Source organism: Amphiura filiformis, chromosome 5, assembly GCF_039555335.1.
Source record: "Amphiura filiformis chromosome 5, Afil_fr2py, whole genome shotgun sequence".
Classification (NCBI taxonomy): Eukaryota; Metazoa; Echinodermata; class Ophiuroidea; order Amphilepidida; family Amphiuridae; genus Amphiura; species Amphiura filiformis.
Window position 1 is genome coordinate 75,914,760 of NC_092632.1, and position 17,905 is coordinate 75,932,664.

The 17,905-nt window shown below is 36.8% G+C and overlaps 1 protein-coding gene across 1 annotated transcript; it reads left to right on the plus strand.

Moving 5' to 3' along the window:
* Nucleotides 1–772: 772 nt before the first annotated feature.
* On the plus strand, nt 773–6,601 carry LOC140151974 (tolloid-like protein 2). Its single transcript, XM_072174275.1, has 4 exons — nt 773–1,121; nt 1,270–1,740; nt 2,344–2,476; nt 6,511–6,601. The coding sequence occupies exons 1-4, from the start codon at nt 1,079–1,081 to the stop codon at nt 6,566–6,568; spliced, it is 705 nt and encodes a 234-aa protein (XP_072030376.1). The 5' UTR covers nt 773–1,078; the 3' UTR covers nt 6,569–6,601.
* The last annotated feature ends 11,304 nt before the right edge of the window (nt 6,602–17,905 follow it).

Here is a 17,905-nt window from a genome sequence, read left to right on the forward strand (position 1 = left end):
TAGTTATGTAGCTCTTAAAACAGAAATAGAAGTTACTCGTTTTTATATGAAATATACTCGGCCAGGACGCTTTAGGTCCTACATATTTCTGGTAACCATGGTAACGTGAATTTCTATCAAATTCAACCAAAGGTCTATTGAAAATTCAGTTATTTTCTTTTAAGATTTTTTGTTTTTCTTTTAACTTTCCGTTAGACGATATTCTGACAGTATTTGACCCGTTCCCGTATGTTCAGCTAACACCATCCTCGGTGAATGTCTCAGTAGAAGTATATGATGAATATGAATGCGCTACACTGTGTTTGACGCAAGAGGATTTTACTTGTTTAACTTTTGATGTTCAGTTTGGGGCGCAGACGATGTGTAATTTGGCGGGAAACAACTTTCAACTGGAATCAACCGCCGACGTAAACGTTATAAATTTCCCGATAGAAAAGCTGCCTTGTAAGTTTTACGTTTGCCTATATAGGTCTATAATCGGAAACAAATAGTAACTTTTTTTTTTTTTTTTTTTTCTCTCTCTCTCTCTCTCACTCTTTTCTTGAACAAAAACACTCTCTAAGTCAAATTTTTAAATTAAGCTGAATAACTATTAGAATAATTTGAAGATGAACGTCAATTACTTTGATGAAAATTATGCTCCGCTTCAGGCTCAGCTCGGCGTGTCTTCATTACAATAACGAGATACGATGCCGCGGTTAAACTTGCTAATTATAAACGACCGAAATTAATTTCCACTTAAACTTATTTTTCTCTCTTTATATAGCTCCTGGTAGCACATTGACATTACCTTCTGGAAGATTCGCGACTCCAATTTGGCTACCACCGTTTCTTTTTAAAACTGCAGTTGAAAATTTCTATTGGATTATTGGTAACGAGCACTCAAGTCGTATTTGGATAGGATTCCTTGCAGTACACCAAAGTGACGGACCATGCACACCTGAAAATACTGACGAGGTTGTAGTACGGGCTGGAACCGAGCTAACGTCACCGGTTCGATTCCAAAGTTGTCTGAATGTACTCAGTCCTGTCGACTCAGTGGTTGTTAGTGACTCTGTGGTGAGTAGATTTCAACACAATGAACTCAAAGGAGTATGGTTTTATTGCAGAATATATAATTGGTGAGTGTACCTGTGCGAGATATTTTTGAGTTAGGTCCCGTGTTTTTTTTAACAGAAAAAGAGAACGAAAGAAAACATTATAATAATACATGTACTATAGGCTCACTTAATAGTATATATTGCATATTTTGGCAACTCTATTTTTCAGAAACAACATGTAACCACTACCTGACAGAACCGGGAACAATAAGCTCTCCCAATTACCCTGACAACTATCCCGATGATGCCGAATGCCAATACCGTCTTACAGCACCAACTGGTCTTAATGTTGAACTAGTCATTCAAGATATGGCAATCGAGTACGTAGATTGGGACTACTATTCAATCTCTTCGCATTTTTGGGATTCGTACTCTTATTATGACTTCCCCGGATGTCCTTTCGATTATTTGAGTGTTTACGACGGGCCTGAAGCTGATGAAAGTCGATTAATCGACGTGTTTTGTGGATCTATGGACGATGTCCCCGAGCCGGTAATACGTTCTTCAGGACAACATATCTATCTCGAGTTCAAATCCGATTCCTCTGTCAACTATAGAGGTTTTCAAGCTACTTTTACATTTTTTGAAGATATACCTACCACCAGTCCTGATTATCCTCCCGACCCTCCGGAAGACAGAGGTATCATGGTAAAACCTGTATAAGAAAATAGATCTATATAAATAGTTGAAACGATATTAAAGGCATTTTCTGATGAGCATACTAAAACCGGTTGTATTTACCTAAATCATCATGGCCAAAGAAGGGCAAAGAAAAATATTGATGAAAACATAGAGTGAAATAAACAAATTAAGGTGGTACTATACACCCCTTGATAAATTTGTGACAATTTTTGCATTTTTCTCGAAAACTAATAACACACTGGTAACAAAAGTTATGTATATTATAGGGACAAGGAATCCAGTTACTCAGTGAGATTTCAGTGGCTCGAGTCAAGCGGGACGTTATTTATGATAAGAAAAGAGGTACCCCTAGAATGTACCTCATTTCTTAACATAAATAATGTGTCTTGAATCACTGAAATTTCAGTGAATTAATTGGATTCCTTGCCCCTATAATATACATAGCCTTTGTTACCAGTGAGTTATTTTTTTGATAAAAATGTAAAATTAATCACAAAATTTATCAGGGGTGTAGTCCCACCTTAAGATGAAAATATCAATAAGCAAAATAAAAAAACGGAATGTGGCCTATAGATTATAACATGTCCATTATCATTTTCAGTTGATCCTCTTTGGATTTACGTTGGAGTTGGCCTTGGCGTCCTGCTTCTTGTGATCTGTGGCATTGGTGGTGTCGTGTACAAAAAGCAACAGAAGACTAAGAGCTCTATTGGAACCCGAGATACGAATAATAAGTAATTATTGAAAGGCCTACATTGTTTGATTTCTAAAACCAGTGCTAAAATTTATATATACTAAAATACAGTGAATTTTCAGTCCGCCTTTGGATTTCATGGAGCTCCGAATAGTTTGAGTAAAGTGTATGATTTTAGTGTTCGTTTGTTTTTTAGCCTTTTCGAAATATGGCGGACACAATAGAGGGTGAAGTCTTTTGAATTTGCCGGGTTTTACCCAGATTGAAGACTGCCCTCCTTTTGTGTACGCCATACTTCGAAAAGGCAAATCGAATGTGCTTGCAGCTCGTGCGCGTACTTCCGTAAATCATGTCCTTCTTGATATCGATTGTCAAAGATTTGTAAGAGAACCACTCTTTGCGGATGAAAACTTTCACATTGACTTCAAACCTTGTGCTAGTCTGGGTGTATTTTAAAACCAACAAATTATTCACCCATTGAATTTATCTGGCATAACAAAAGAAATGTACGGCAACGCTGATGACATATGTATTCTAATCGATAGACCCAGATCATATATTATTTATTTATATAAATAGACATAGTGATAGACATAGTGACATCTGGAATGATTGACAGTTGTTTGAGTCTGGTTCGTTAGTATTCATATCACCAAGATCAGTGAATGGAATTACATACAGAATACAAATCCATGAATGCAATTACAACAAAAACCTTACGAAAAATGGCCGATTTTTCTTTATCCGCGAGTTAGGGGCAGTGCAATAACTATGACCCCTGTATGGGGGAGGGTAAAATTGGGGGAACAAAGAATTTTTGGTAAGCCGAGGGGGTGGGTCAATTTTTGGCAGGCCAAGAGGGGAGGGGAAGCAATTTTTGGCATTCATTTACGAGGCACCTTTTAAATACGCTCTATGAAAATACTAAAGAAACGTTCACATATGAAGAGCTTGGTTCTAAATCATGTTAAGTCCACAAACACATGTATCTGTTGTGCAATATTGCAATGGGCTGTGATGCTATAGGCAGGGGGATGACACTCACCTCATTTGCATGGCAAATTACCCGTCTCCTCTGCAGCCAATTTGTTTTCGCTCCATCGAAATCAAGCTGGTCACGGAGGAGACTACCTTCCTTTGTGTTTGTTCATTTGTGTATGGAGAGCCCTTCTTGGAGTCCGTTTGGACTTAGGCTACGCTCTCAGCTAGAGTCCGACGCTGTATTGTACCTTCTCTGTGAATTCGCTAGAGCAAGGAAAATAAAAACTGGTTTCATTACTATCTGTTTTCTCATCCAAAACTTCCTTTAGTGTATTAAGTTAGCTTAGGCCTATTGATCCTAAATTTGCTGGTAGGGTAAAACTCGTTTTAGGGGTGTTTAAAAAGTCATGCGTTTAGGCCTACACTATCATACTTGAGTGCCCCCCCACCCCCGGTGAAATTTGGGACTCATTTGGTCACCGTCCTAAGCGTCCTTGCCCACACGAGTCGCCCAGGAGTAGGCCCTACCCGGCATTATTAATTATTAGTGCTTAGCCCCTAAATACAGTCGCGTATCGTGTTGTCAATTACTTGTGTCCATGGATATGACCCTATATAAGTAGTCTTCATAGAATTCACACAGTCTATGCCATGTCATTTACGGATACAAAGAGGATAATAATGTTGAGGGCGCCCACAAAATCTTACACCGTCTTACACAATGTTCCAAGGCAAAGTTCAGTTTAATATTTACTCATCGTACAAATACAGACGTTTTATTATGTTATGATGTTGTCTGGATGGGTGGACAGTTGTCACACTGTGGAAAAACAACAACCGGGAATCCGCATTCATTTACAAATAGCATTAAATTAGTATCACATAGTGGCCTCCGTGCAGTGGAAAACCTTAATTCTTTCATCAAAAAGAAATGAAAATGACTAAAAAAAACGGATCCACCTGTACGCCTATAAAATGGGCACAGAAATTTGTCTCAAATATGAATGAATTTTAAGAAACATACGGGATATGATGAACCAATGACCTGACGCCATGATAGCAGGATCTATTAGTTGTTTTATATACAATGCATATACCGTGTTGTCATAATACCAATATTTGGCATAATATATAACGACTAATATTTAGTATTGTAAATATGCAGTTCATATGCACAAACGAACACTGATCTTTATGATATTCAGGTTGTTGTACATCTCATATAACATGTCATATAGGAGGTCATATGTGTTGACCTTCTCCTATTGTATTTGTTCATCTGTGTATGGAGAGGATTAGCGCCATTAAACGCCATTAAAACTCCATCAGTATTAGGGCGTAGTTCAGTGAACTCACCAGATTGCTATTCCAAGTACTTTGATAAATACAGATAATATGTATTGATGGGTCGAGGCGATTGCATTGAAAACCTAATACATTATTCATAACAGTTACGTAATCAATCGATAGTGCGGACACTTTTCATTTGCAAACCACCAAAATTCGTGATCTTTTAGCGTTGGAAAAGAAACCACGTGAATAGAGTGCCCTCTCAAGAATATCAACTCTCTGCTATAGGTATAGTAGGCCCCTAATTTCAGTTGAATGCACCATTACAAAGGAAACAGTGGCTGAATGCACATTCACAATACTGTGTGAGGCCTTTGGTTCCCAAATGAGAACAATAGTCTGCATACTACTAAGCAGCATTGTTGTGGTAAATAATGGCGTGTTGATGGTACAACTCATTGTTGCTAATGTCAAACTTGTCAAAGTAATATTATTGTGATTGTATCACGCAAGTAAATGAGAAACATGTGGTTGTGGACTACAAGCTTCGGAAACAAGCTCTTCATGTGGAAAATTTCCTGCTAGCTACGCTCTCATCATAATTAGCCTATATCTAGACCATTTAAAGTTAGCAAATTGGGAACCTGAAAATTTAGTATGTTCAAAGGGCGGATTTTATGGTAGGCCGAGTCAGGGCCGGATTTACCTTTTTGGGGGCCCTGGGCCAGGCAAAAAATTGGAGGCCCCAAACACACTGTGAGGAAGGCATGTGCCAGTTTTTAGATTGTACTAGGACATTTGCGCGCGAAGCGCACGAAAAAATTCAATCATAGGCTATTTTGGCCCAAATTTAAGCTGTATACAGGCCATTTCGCGCGCGCAAAATTTTGCAATTTGTGTACCCTATTTTGACCCAAAAACATGCTAAAATGGAAGATGCACACTGCACAGGGCAATTTTGGGGGCCCCCAAAATCTGGGGGCCCTGGGCCCGGGCCCATCTGGCCCTATGGTAAATCCGGCCCTGGGCCGAGTGACAGGTGGAGTCAAGCAATTTTTGTCACGCCATTTGAAAATTGTACCCCCTGGCTCATAATTATTGCACAGCCCCTTACAAGTATATCAACGACTTGAACCTAAGTATAATGTACAAGTTTGTATACTAGATCGCTTTCCTGCGAATACAATGGAGTAAATGAATCTGGAACCATTAAAGTAAATACATTTGATATGAGAAATACATTTGCCCGGAATCGATCAGGGCACCTGATATGTCTCATCAAGCCACAACGGTACTTTTCAAGAATGAGATGACGTTTTGGCTAACAGAAGCGCAAAGTTTTTTCAATAATGGCAATTCAAGGTCGAGTCCCCCTCCAATTTTTGGCGATTTTTATCCCCCTTTGCATGTATATTGCATTGACTGAAAACAGTTAACAGATTCTGGACATCAGCTGCGGATCCGAGGTGCAGCGGCATGCGCAAAGAGGGGGGGGCAGGGGACCACCCCACTTTTGTTGGTCATTCGGGGGTAATCAGTCATTTCCCCCGAAATGACTGATTTCGCCCGCACCTACACTCCTAATCAGACTCCATTCGGGGAACTGAACAACCTGGCCACACACACACACTTTCGATGTGCTGCGCACGCCACTGCGGAGGGGAGGGCTGGGCGGGGACACGTCCCCCTCTTCTACAAAAAAAGAAAAGAAAAACCGTTAATAATAATTATATAAAATAGCAATCTTCAACATCGTCGTCATCATGATCATTAACCTACTAAATGTCAATTTATTTTATACAGATCCTTCAGTAGTCATGTCAATCCCGGGATGGAACTTGACAACCAGTATTACCAGTGAGCTGTGCAATTCTTCTAAGCTCATCAAAGGAACAAGAACGTGATTAAATGAACAATTTTCATTATGTATGAATAAGAGGCTGTGCAATAATTATGAGCCCTGGGGAGGGTAAAATGGGGGGGGGCAAGAAATATTTGGCGAGCCGAAAGGGGGGGGCAAGCAATTTTTTTTTTGGGGGGGCCCATAATTATTGCCCAGCCCTAAAATCTATACATAGTTTGCAGCCATAAAGGGCCGGTTTCTCGAAGCATGGCTAGTACTAGTACTGTGCTCAGGACACTTGGCCAGTGTTATATCTGAGTACCTTCCCAAGAAAACAAAACATTCGGTCGTTTTAAATAATAAGTTTTGGACTTTTGGTATTGGTTTTGATCCCGTGGTTTCCTATTATCCTGCCTATGCTCTTGATTATCATCATTACCAATACCTTTATCTGTACCTTTTGTTAGAAACTTTAAAGTTGTAGATAGCAGTTTCTGTTTTCATTTCAGTTTGTTACATAATCGTGTGACCGCGGGAAATCAGGTTTGAAGTAAGTTACCTGATCAAAGTATACAAAAGACGTTTTTTAAGTTTCACAGTGCAATATTCACGACCAGAAGTCGAACAAGTCAATCTACATTTTGAAAGCATGATTTAGTTTTTGAAATAAGCCTACAAGCTTATTTCTCTGTAAAAAATATATTACAAATATGTTATGGTCTATAGTATCAAAAGCCTTTGAAAGGTCTAAAAATACTCCAATAGTAGTTTGACTAGTTTCATCTTTTTCTACCGCATTATTAATTTTATCCACTAAATGTATAATGGCCATATAAGTAGAGTGATTGCTGCGGAAGCCAAATTGATTATCATTAAGTATTTTATGACTGTCAATATAAGCAATACATCTATTAAAACCAATCTTTCAAGTATCTTTGAAAAACAAGGCAATACCGATACTGGGCGATAATTCGAAAACACTTCTGCGTCTTCTTTTTTGTAGATTGGTATTACCTTTGCTACTTTTAATTTTTGAGGGACAATACCTGTTGTGATAGAGAGATTAAAAATTGAGGCAAGCGGCTTTACAATTTCGTTTGCTACCCTTTTGATAATGAAGTTTCCAATATTATCGCAACCAGCACTTTTGTTTTGATTGAATTTATCTATGATTTTAATAATTTCAGGTTCTATATATAGGTTTCATATACATGCTACTAGATACGGGATTATCTAGATAATCAAAATAGTCTTTTCCCGATTTATGAATATTTGCTGCAAGTTTCGGACCTATGTTCACAAAATATTTATTAAAATTATCACATATTTCTTGGGGATCAGAAATAGTAGCGGTCATGCCATTATTGTCCGGCTTAAATTTATTTTTAATTTGCTGATTTTACCACGTCCAATAATACTATTAATTGTTTTCCACGTCTGTTTCATATTATTTTTGCCCGTTCAAATTTGGTAAAAAATAGTTTCTTTTCGATTTGCGTATCAAACCATGCAGTTTATTCCTATAGGTTTTAAATTTTTGGAGGCATTCCGTATTTGGATTCTGCAAGTACTGTTTATATAAAGAATTTTTCATATTTATACAACGTAAAAGCCCTTTAGTTATCCACGGTGATCTTGGTTCTTTTTTTCTTTTACTTGAACATTTTTTCAATGGCACACATTCATCATATATGTTGTTAAATATTTCAATAAACTTGTTATAATCATCATCTGCATTAACATTATCAAGACATTCTTTCCATTTAACATTAGCCAATTTGTTCTTTAACTTATTAAGGGGGTACTACACCCCTGTCCATGCAATTTTGTGCCTATTTTTACATTTTGCTCAAAAATTATAGCGCATTGGTGACAAGTAAGATATGTATATTATAGGGGCAAGGACTACAACTACTGCACTGGAAATTTTATTTCGGCACAGACAGCGGTTGTGGAGTTGCAGTCAAAAATGAGGGAAAACCAGTATTTGATCAATAAATCAATAACTACTTGCCTTGAGTTGCTGAATTTTCAGAGCAATAGTTGTAGTCCTTGCCCCTACAACATGCATATCTCAATTGACACCAATGCGCTATAATTTTTGAGAAAAATGCAAAAATAGGCACAAAATTGGCCAGGGGTGTAGTACCCCCTTAATATTGTAGTTATTGTGTACTCTTTTGTGTGTTGCCTTTTTACAAGGAATATCTGATACATCTAGATTTGTAGACAAGATAGTAGGGAAATGGTCACTTATATCAGTAACTAAAATAGCAGTCTTAGCAGATTGTACAATATTTTCATTATTCGTTAATATGTTATCGATTAATGTAGCAGATGTTTCTGTTATTCTGGTCGGTTTGTAAATAGTTGGCATTAAGGAATAAGAGTAAATGAGATCTAAGTAATCATGAATAGGTTTTTCATTTTCCACTTTCAGGAGATCTACAGGGTGTCCTAAAAAAAAGAGGCCCCTCATTGCGCCCTCTTTTTCTCCTATTTCTGAAAAGTTGATCAAATATATTTTGGTATGTAAAGAAACCTTCAGTCGTTAGCTTAAATAAACCAAAACAATTATATCAATCGGCTCACAACTTGTGAAGATATGCTCTTTTAAAGAAATGTACCCGTTTTTCACTCTGTCCACGGAGAAGGTTTCGCTACTTCAAAGATTGAAAAGGAGTACACATACTATGCATGAATAGCAAACATTCCTCAATGATAACTTTATAAAATAACTTTATTTATGGAATGGGCTTTACCGGTGGCTTTATGGGCAATGGATTTTGTAAATAGTGTCATTAATTTGTGGGTAAAATGGATGCCGAATGGGACTTCTTTTGCTTTACTTGCAATTACTTATTTTTTCTTGGTTATTTATGCCTTTTTGTTTTCTTATGTTTCTTACTTTCTTACTTTTTTAATTTACAACGTAAGTCATTTCTCTTTTTAGGATAAAAGGTAGCCCTAAATGGCTGTTTGGTTTGTCTTTAGTTCTTCTGAAGTGAGTTTACTGTGCTGCTCTGCCCTCTACCTGGTTGCCTCCTTGGCGAATACAGGTTTCAGCCCTGGTCCTCATTGCATCAATTGCGTTGCGTACCATCCTTGTGCGCCGGATTCTTGCGAATGCATTCAGTAATACGTTTGCGAAGATCTTGGATTTTGCCACAAAGGACACGAATCAAGTGGTGTGAGGTCTGGTGATCGTGCAAGCCACTCCACAGCATGAGCCATCCCAACCACTCTGTTTGCTATCCGTGGACAGAGTGAAAAACGGGTACTTTTATTCAAAAGGGCATATCTTCAAAAGTTGTGAGCCGATTGAAATAATTGTTTTGGTTTATTAAAGCTAACGATTAAAGGTTTATTTACATACCAAAATATATTTAATTAACTTTTCAGAAATAGAAGAAAAAGAGGGCGCAATGAGGGGCCTCTTTTTTTTGGGACACCCTGTATATTGAAGTCACCCATAACGTAGGCTAACTTTTTTTCAGTGTTTATTTTTTGAAAGACAGGGTCTATATCTAATATAAATTCGTTTATCGCTGTATGAGCTCTGTACACCACACCAACAATAATATTGCGACTTTTTACATTTTTTATTTCAATGAAACATGACTCATAATTTGATGTTGCCTTACTCAAATCTTTACGTAGCTTATAAGTAAGTTGGTCGGAAATGTACATACCTGCGCCACCTTTCTCTTTTCCGATTCTATTAGTATAATTCAAAATTATATCCAGGGATTTTGTAGAAGTCATGTGGTTTATCTTTCAAATGTGTTTCAGAAATGCCTATAATGGGGAAATCATGGTTAACAGATTTAATACATTCATTCATTTTATCGAAATTTTTAGACATGCTTCTAATATTAATGTTCATAAAATTTAATTTGCCCTCCTTAAGAAATGAACATTGACTAGGTGTGGTATAATTACATTCATGATTACAACTAACATTAGCAACATCATCTTTGTCTCTAGAACTACTTCCATTGGTTACTGCTCCAAGCCTGGGCTCATACACCTGTTCGAATTTTGATATGCCATAGGCTTTGTGTTGTGATCATTTCGATCAGTGGTTCGTAACAAAGAAAGTGTGATCCAGTTGGCCTAGCAACGGTCATATTGTAACGTGCACTACGACAGCGAATTCCCGTGTACATGACTGTATTACCGTAGCATGCTCATTTATTTACATGCTTATCTTTAAAGTAAATATGCTTTAACTGCTGAAAGATGTACAGTAGCAACTTAAATGTAATTTTATAGCTTTAAAAAAACTAATTTGTTATTAGTAATGATAATAAAAATTAAAATAACTCACTGTCATAAAATTGAAATCTTTCTCAATTCTTAGCAAACCAACATTTATACATCACATTCACGGCGAACAACTCCTGCATTAGCCTTTTCGAGATATGGCGGACACAATAGGATGGCGCTGTTGGAAGTGGGTAAATGCTTTTCGAGGAGAAAACAAATTAGACCATTTTTAAGTAAATTTGAGCATTATGATGTTGATCCCATATGGATTGTGCAATAATTATGAACCTCCCAGTGGGTAAAATTTCCATACGGCGTGCCATAAACTGTTTGCCCACTCCCCTCTCAGACTGCCAAAAATTGACCCCCCCCCCAATGTTACCCTTCCACGTGCTCATAACTATTGCACAGTGCTGTATGGCATTTGACCTTATAACTTGAGACATTCTTTAAAAGAATCCAAAATGCTAATAAAATATTTTGTTGAACAGACTATGTTCCATACCTCTCATGATTTTTCATTTTCCAATAACAAAACACTGAAAAAATTGACAATTTAATACAACAGATATAGATATGTCTGTATTATGATCACTTTATTACAGCTTATGATTAAACATAGTACTTCTGAGGTATTTTATACAAAGCATTCATGCAGACATATTTCAATATTATTTGGTGTTGACATCATTGGCAACAAAGAAATACTTACTCCTCCCCAAGTTCCACCAAATACCTCAAATGCCTTCCTAGTACTAGTAATGGAACATCCCCATACACTGGTTCGCTACAAGACTTAGTCTTTGCTAAGGGACCGTTCACAAACACTTGTAAGGGGGGCCTGATGCCAAAAAATTTTATCGCGGACATTTTTCGGGGCCCCCTTTACAGACCTCAGAAATTTCAGGGCCCCCCTTTTTGACATGAAAATTATGGGTCAACCCCATAGAAAAGTATATAAACTCAATTTTTCTAGGAAAATTTGTGGTCATTTTTTCAGGACCCCCCCCTTAGGAGGGTCAAAAATTTTCAGGCCCCCCCCCTTTTTGCATCAGACCCCACCTTACAAGTGTTTGTGAACGGTCCCTAATTTACTTCATTCAATAATACAAATTTCCGTAATTTATTCCATTTTCCACTGAGAGCAATGTTCAGGGCTATCGAACAATCTGAATCCACAATAGAGAGCTGTCAATCAATACAGAATTTAAGGCATTACGCCTTATTTGGTCCTATAGCAGTAAGCACTATCGGTGTCCGGTTAGATAACGAGGACTCTCTTTCTATCATACACTGGTGATGTAATAAATTGCATCAAGCATATTAAAATAATTAACATTTGCATAGAGTTATTGTTTTTCATTTCAAAGCACTATGCAAATGTTCATAGTACAATAGAAAGAGCTATCAGTACCTATCGAGGCACCCATAGCGTGGATGTTGGGCATCTTGCCTATTGGGGTCGACACTAAGTTAGGGGTGCATGAGCGACCTCAAAAATAGCGCAAATAGCATGAGCATACACAAAAGAGACTTCACAGATATGATGAGCATTGTCGCCCGGTCTGAACACTGTACCGGCATTGGCTGAATTCAAGTACACTTAGAGAGCACATACATGGAATATTCCAATAATGTGTTATTATAATCTATGGAGGCACCGATAGTGCTATGGGACCAAATTAGATGTTGTGCCCAACAAGAAGAGTCACAAAATATATTAAGCCCAGGCATGCATATTAATACATTCTGTTTTTAGCATTTGAGACGTTTCATGTCCATCAATGTGCCCTGTCTGGCAAATCTGGGACCTAAGAATAAGGGCCAACTACAAAATCTGTTACAAAGTTATTATGCTAATGGAATTTTGTAACTCCTATTGTTAGATTCCAGATTTGCTATACATAATACAGGGCCCATGTTTGGATGCCTGAAACATCGTAACTGCGATGTTCTTATACTTCTTTATTTCTGTTGCTCAAGGATGAATCAGAACACTTTTCAGGCCGTAGAATTTTGAAGACAGAGATAGTACAGGTTCATATGTGACCCCTCGGCACAACTGAGCCCGGATGTCGCCAGTGCCACTATTGAGATATGCTCCATCGAACTTAACAATAAACAATAGGAAACAAAGGATTTATTGACTGTTTTATTGATTTTCACTACTTAAATGTCAAGTACTATAGACATGATATACATCATTTTAAAGCTAATTTCAAGCAGAATATTTTGGTTGAATATCTCAAAATGATGATTGGCAACTTCAAGGCTCAGTTGTGCCGAGGGGTCACATATGACTGGTCAATTTTTGCACTAGCAAATCGAGGGTTGAGAACCAGAAAGTCTTACCTCACAATGCCACAGTGTGAGTTAAGGCTTTCTGATTCTCAAACCTCAAAATGTTTGCCCTCTTCACTTAAGCACTCTACCAACACCACCAGAACTTGCATTTAAATTACCTAACCTTCATGACACATTGTGAGTTGAGGCTTTCTGTTACTCGATCGTTTCTCACAATGGTCCAATTTTTCAAAGATTGGCTCCTGGTCAGGCTTCCTAAGCCAACAAGCTAACCCTACCAAATGGATCCGTTTTATTGATTTATCTTTCTAGGTGATGTACCGTGTGAAATTGTAAGCATCGGTATATATGACTAATTGGGCATAAGCCTGATGGTTTAGGAAGCCTGGCCACTAGACATGCTTCGAGCAACCGGCCCAAAGTATTTATAAAACAAGTCATAATATGAAAACCAATTATAAGATAATGTAACTGCATGTGATTATTGACCTTGTTTGAATTCAGATGTCAAAGATCATGAGTAATGAGGTCCTTAAGTTGTTGCAGCCACATTGAAATATAACATAGCACCATGCTAGAAATGTTCACATGAAGTATAAGTGTCACATGTAAAATATGTCCAATGTCAAACATGTTCAATTTACACATTGTAAGAACAACATTGGCAGAAAACTGAAATTACTATATTTCATTCCATATTACATTGGAGAGTTGGGAAAAGGTTACAGAGCACTGGACTTCAACCACTAATGTGGGCAACAGAATTAAGTATTATTATTGGTCTCTTCCTATCCGCATAGTGTGGAGTCAGAAAGTGAGCCTGTCAATTGATAATAATACATTACCTATACAAATGAACGTGGAACATACATATAACAGTTTCTGTGTGTACTGACCACATCTTAAAATCTGGATGTTGACACCATCCTTCTCATTTTTCCTTATAATTTTTATTGCATCATGTAGACATCTTCATTCAACTACAGTCTGTGGTGAATCCAGATTAGAGAATGGGGGTACATGACCCCTCAAATATGCAAAATCAGCCTATTTTCACCAATTTGAGCCTTTCACCAATTTGAGCCTCTCCACCCACCCACCCACCCTCACCCCCTCAAAAAAAATCAAAATCCGTCATTTGCCTATAAAAGACAGCAGACATTTTTGGAAAGGACTAGGTCATCAAATGGATCATCATATCTGACTCCTATTTCAACCTTTTTTTACTAAAAATTTTATTGCACATTATTTTTTCCCTACATCAGGGCTATAAGATCCACAGTATCCTGCTAATGGGGTTCCCAGAAAAAAGTGAAGAGTCACGGAAAAAAAATCAAGACGGGAGAAAAATAGAAAAAGATCTTCCCATTTTCTGGGAACACCATTACTCTTCAAATACAGGTCTGTCAAAAATACACAAAATGAAGCTAAAAATGCAAATAACAGTGCCTCAGCAAAATGAGCATGCTTATTTTTGCCCATGAAAAAGCATCACTGCATCAAACCCAGGAGATTTCAGGGAGGGGGGTTTTGCCCCTGGACACCAGGGGTCCACCACCACACCTGCTAAGGGATGTAATCTGCCATCACAAAAAATATTCCAAAATAACCAGTAGAGTTCCCAGAAAGAAAAATATTTTTTCACTGACCTGCCATACATACCCACAAACATTGAAATAATATAAAATTATAAAAGACTTAAGACGAATAGATAGGATAAATATTGGATAAGCCCCTATGGGATACTAAGAGTTTGCATAGGTGCTCCTGAAATTTACCAATACTTGAGGCCCTTTTTTTTGTCTTGTTTTGGAGATTTTTGTGCAAAATTGGCTTCACTGGTTGTCCTATGATATTATTGTGTTGGTTCTTAATGGGTAAACAAGTCGTAAGTGCCTCTATTATATGGTTAACTATACTTAGTTTATTTGGCTTATATTCTACAGAAAATAATTTGGTTTTTATTACTGTGTGCATCATTAAAGCCATAATATATGATTTCCTTTAAATTTTAAATTTGTTATTCTATTCTCAAAATGCTGAAATAATACTAGTAATAATTGTCAGGAAGAGTTTCTGTCCATTTTGAGGTGACATAACAAGGTTAAGTGAAAGAAATCCTGGTTATTTTGGCCATTCAACATGCAAATTTATGGGTGGACATAAAGTCATAATTCATGAATTATGATTTTATGTCGAACTTTGCTCCGTTGACCTACAAACACAACTAATTTGGCTGATTCCATTTACGTGCAAGTTAAGGGGACATGTGTAAACATTTCAAATATGCCAAAAAATCAGGTTTAAAATCATTTTTTTAATATAAGATCATACATTATGGCTTTAAATATCCCAATTTACACTCTCATAAATGTGTGCCAGTCATGTACTACGCAACTAGAGTAAGTGCAACGCCCAACTGCGTGCACGCCATTCTATATCACTACACGATGTTATGAGTCTCATTTTTATCACCAATTTACCTTGTCGGTAAATCCCATAAGCCTTTGCGAGTACACCTGAGAACTCGTCATTTGACGTCACGCCGACTTGCAATGCACAGTAACGATGCTCGATAAACGATGTGCACATCGGCGCAGATCGGCGTGATGTCAAATTACGAGGTCTCAGGTGTACTAGTACTCGCAAAGGCTTATGAGATTTCCCGAAAAGGTGAATTATAAATAAGGCGAACAAACTATATAGTACTTCAAAAATATGTCAGTCATACCACATATCAGTATGACTCACCAATGCACACATAATTTGAGAAACCGGTCATCTGTTACCATTTACACAGACAGACCATAGTGCAAAATCTGATAATGATCACATTAGATTATTTTTATACCAAAATTGGAAATTACAAATCGTTCAATAAGTTCCACCTACACTCTTTTATCTTTAGTTTTTTATAAAATTATTGTAATTCAGCTGGAATGTCACCTACAAATGAGGGCAAATGTATATTGATAACTTTTCCAGATTTTTGTAGATAATCTTGGAACCAATTTAAGATTTTAAAATGCTGAAAACGATTTAAAAAAATTGTAAAACGTTTACATGACAGTATAAGTGTATCCCTCCTGTGAGATGATATCCCAAGTGAACCCACTTGTGTGATGGTGGAGGCAGAACTTTTTGAATGACCCTCATATATCTATAAACTATTTCATTAATTTTGTGTATAGAATAAAGAACCAGACATTTCAACCATGTGTTTATCAGTATCAGCTGGTATGGCTTTGCACTCAGATTTTAATTATATTCCCCCGATATAATATTTATTTTGAATATACAATTAATATACATGATCTACACACACAACAAATATATCTAAACAATTCTATATCATAATATTGCGTCGTAGAAACAATTAAAATCCACACTACTCCTGTGGAAGATTTTGGAAATATCTTCTACAGGGGGAGTAAGAATTTCAAATGGAATGAACATATTAGCAGCTCCATTTGAAACTCATCCTCCCTCAGTGGAAAATTCAGGTTGAATCTCTCTCAGAGGGTGTATGAAATTCAAATGGAGCTGCCTAATGTGTTCATTCATTTATAATTCATACTCCCCATGTGGAAGATACTTTTAAAATCTTCCACAGGGGTAGCGTGGATTTTAAATGGAACAGCCCAATGCATCAACAAACTGGTCAACATAACATGGGAAAACAAATTTCAATTTCAACACAATCAGGAATGAAAAGTGTGACACATATTCAAATTTCTACACTTTAAATTATTTATCAAAACATATTAAATTTTTATACTTTCATTAAATTCACTTTGGTTCAAGCAACCAGTTTTCTGTTTACTCGTAATTATACAAATATTACAGACAGATTCTGCTGCCACTGGGCTATTCTGTTAAAAATCCACACTACCCCTGTGGAAGATATTGGAAATATCTTCCACAGAGGGAGTATGAATTTAAAATGGAATTGACACATTAGTAGCTCTATTTGAAACTCTTTCTCCCTCAGGGGATGATTCAGGTTGAATTTTTTTCAGAGGGTGTATGAAATTCAAATGGAACTGCCTAATGTGTCCATTCCATTTGAAATTATACTCCCCTGTGGAAGATATTTCCAAAATCTTCCACAGGGGTAGTGTGGATTTTAATGGAATACCCTATTTCACTGACTAATCTGAGGTATCATTCCTTTCTTGTTGGTCACTACTTGTAATTTTGCACATCATATCCAAACAAGAATTTATTTGACAAAAACAACAAAACAAAGAAAAGATATTCCACAATGACATGTTTTGTGTCAAATTTGTCACAATGGATCAAGTAGCTATGTTATAATATAAAGCATGAAATTAAATCTAATCGACATTCTTCTCATAAGCATGATTCAGCCTTATGCAGTAAATGACATGACATCGATGATCACATAAAACACAAACGTACAATAAAAACTAAACCAAAGTCAATATTTGTGTCTCATGATCAAAATATTGACCTGATTCATTTTTTATTTTATGTGATGATAATCGATGTCAAGGCTATTTACCCATCTACATCAAGCTTATAAAGAAGATTTTGCTACAGGTTAAGAATGGCAAACAATCTTCTTGCCTTCAATCCTATAAATGTTAATAAATGCAATTTGTTAAAAAACTAGAGCGATAACCGCACCATAGCTGAACCATATGGCTTCGGCAGTATTGCATTTAAATTTCAGCTAAATTGAAGCATTTTGAAAACTTGACATTTGACCCTTTATTGCCCCTTAATGACCTTAAATGACTTTTAAAATATTTTAAACAT

Excerpts from the sequence above, each read along its gene's own strand:
- LOC140151974 (XM_072174275.1), top strand. The coding sequence starts at position 1,079 with ATGAACTCAAAGGAGTATGGTTTTATTGCAGAATATATAATTG. Across the intron at positions 1,741-2,343 it reads CGACCCTCCGGAAGACAGAG|TTGATCCTCTTTGGATTTAC; the intron begins GTATCATGGTAA and ends TATCATTTTCAG. Across the intron at positions 2,477-6,510 it reads ACCCGAGATACGAATAATAA|ATCCTTCAGTAGTCATGTCA; the intron begins GTAATTATTGAA and ends TATTTTATACAG.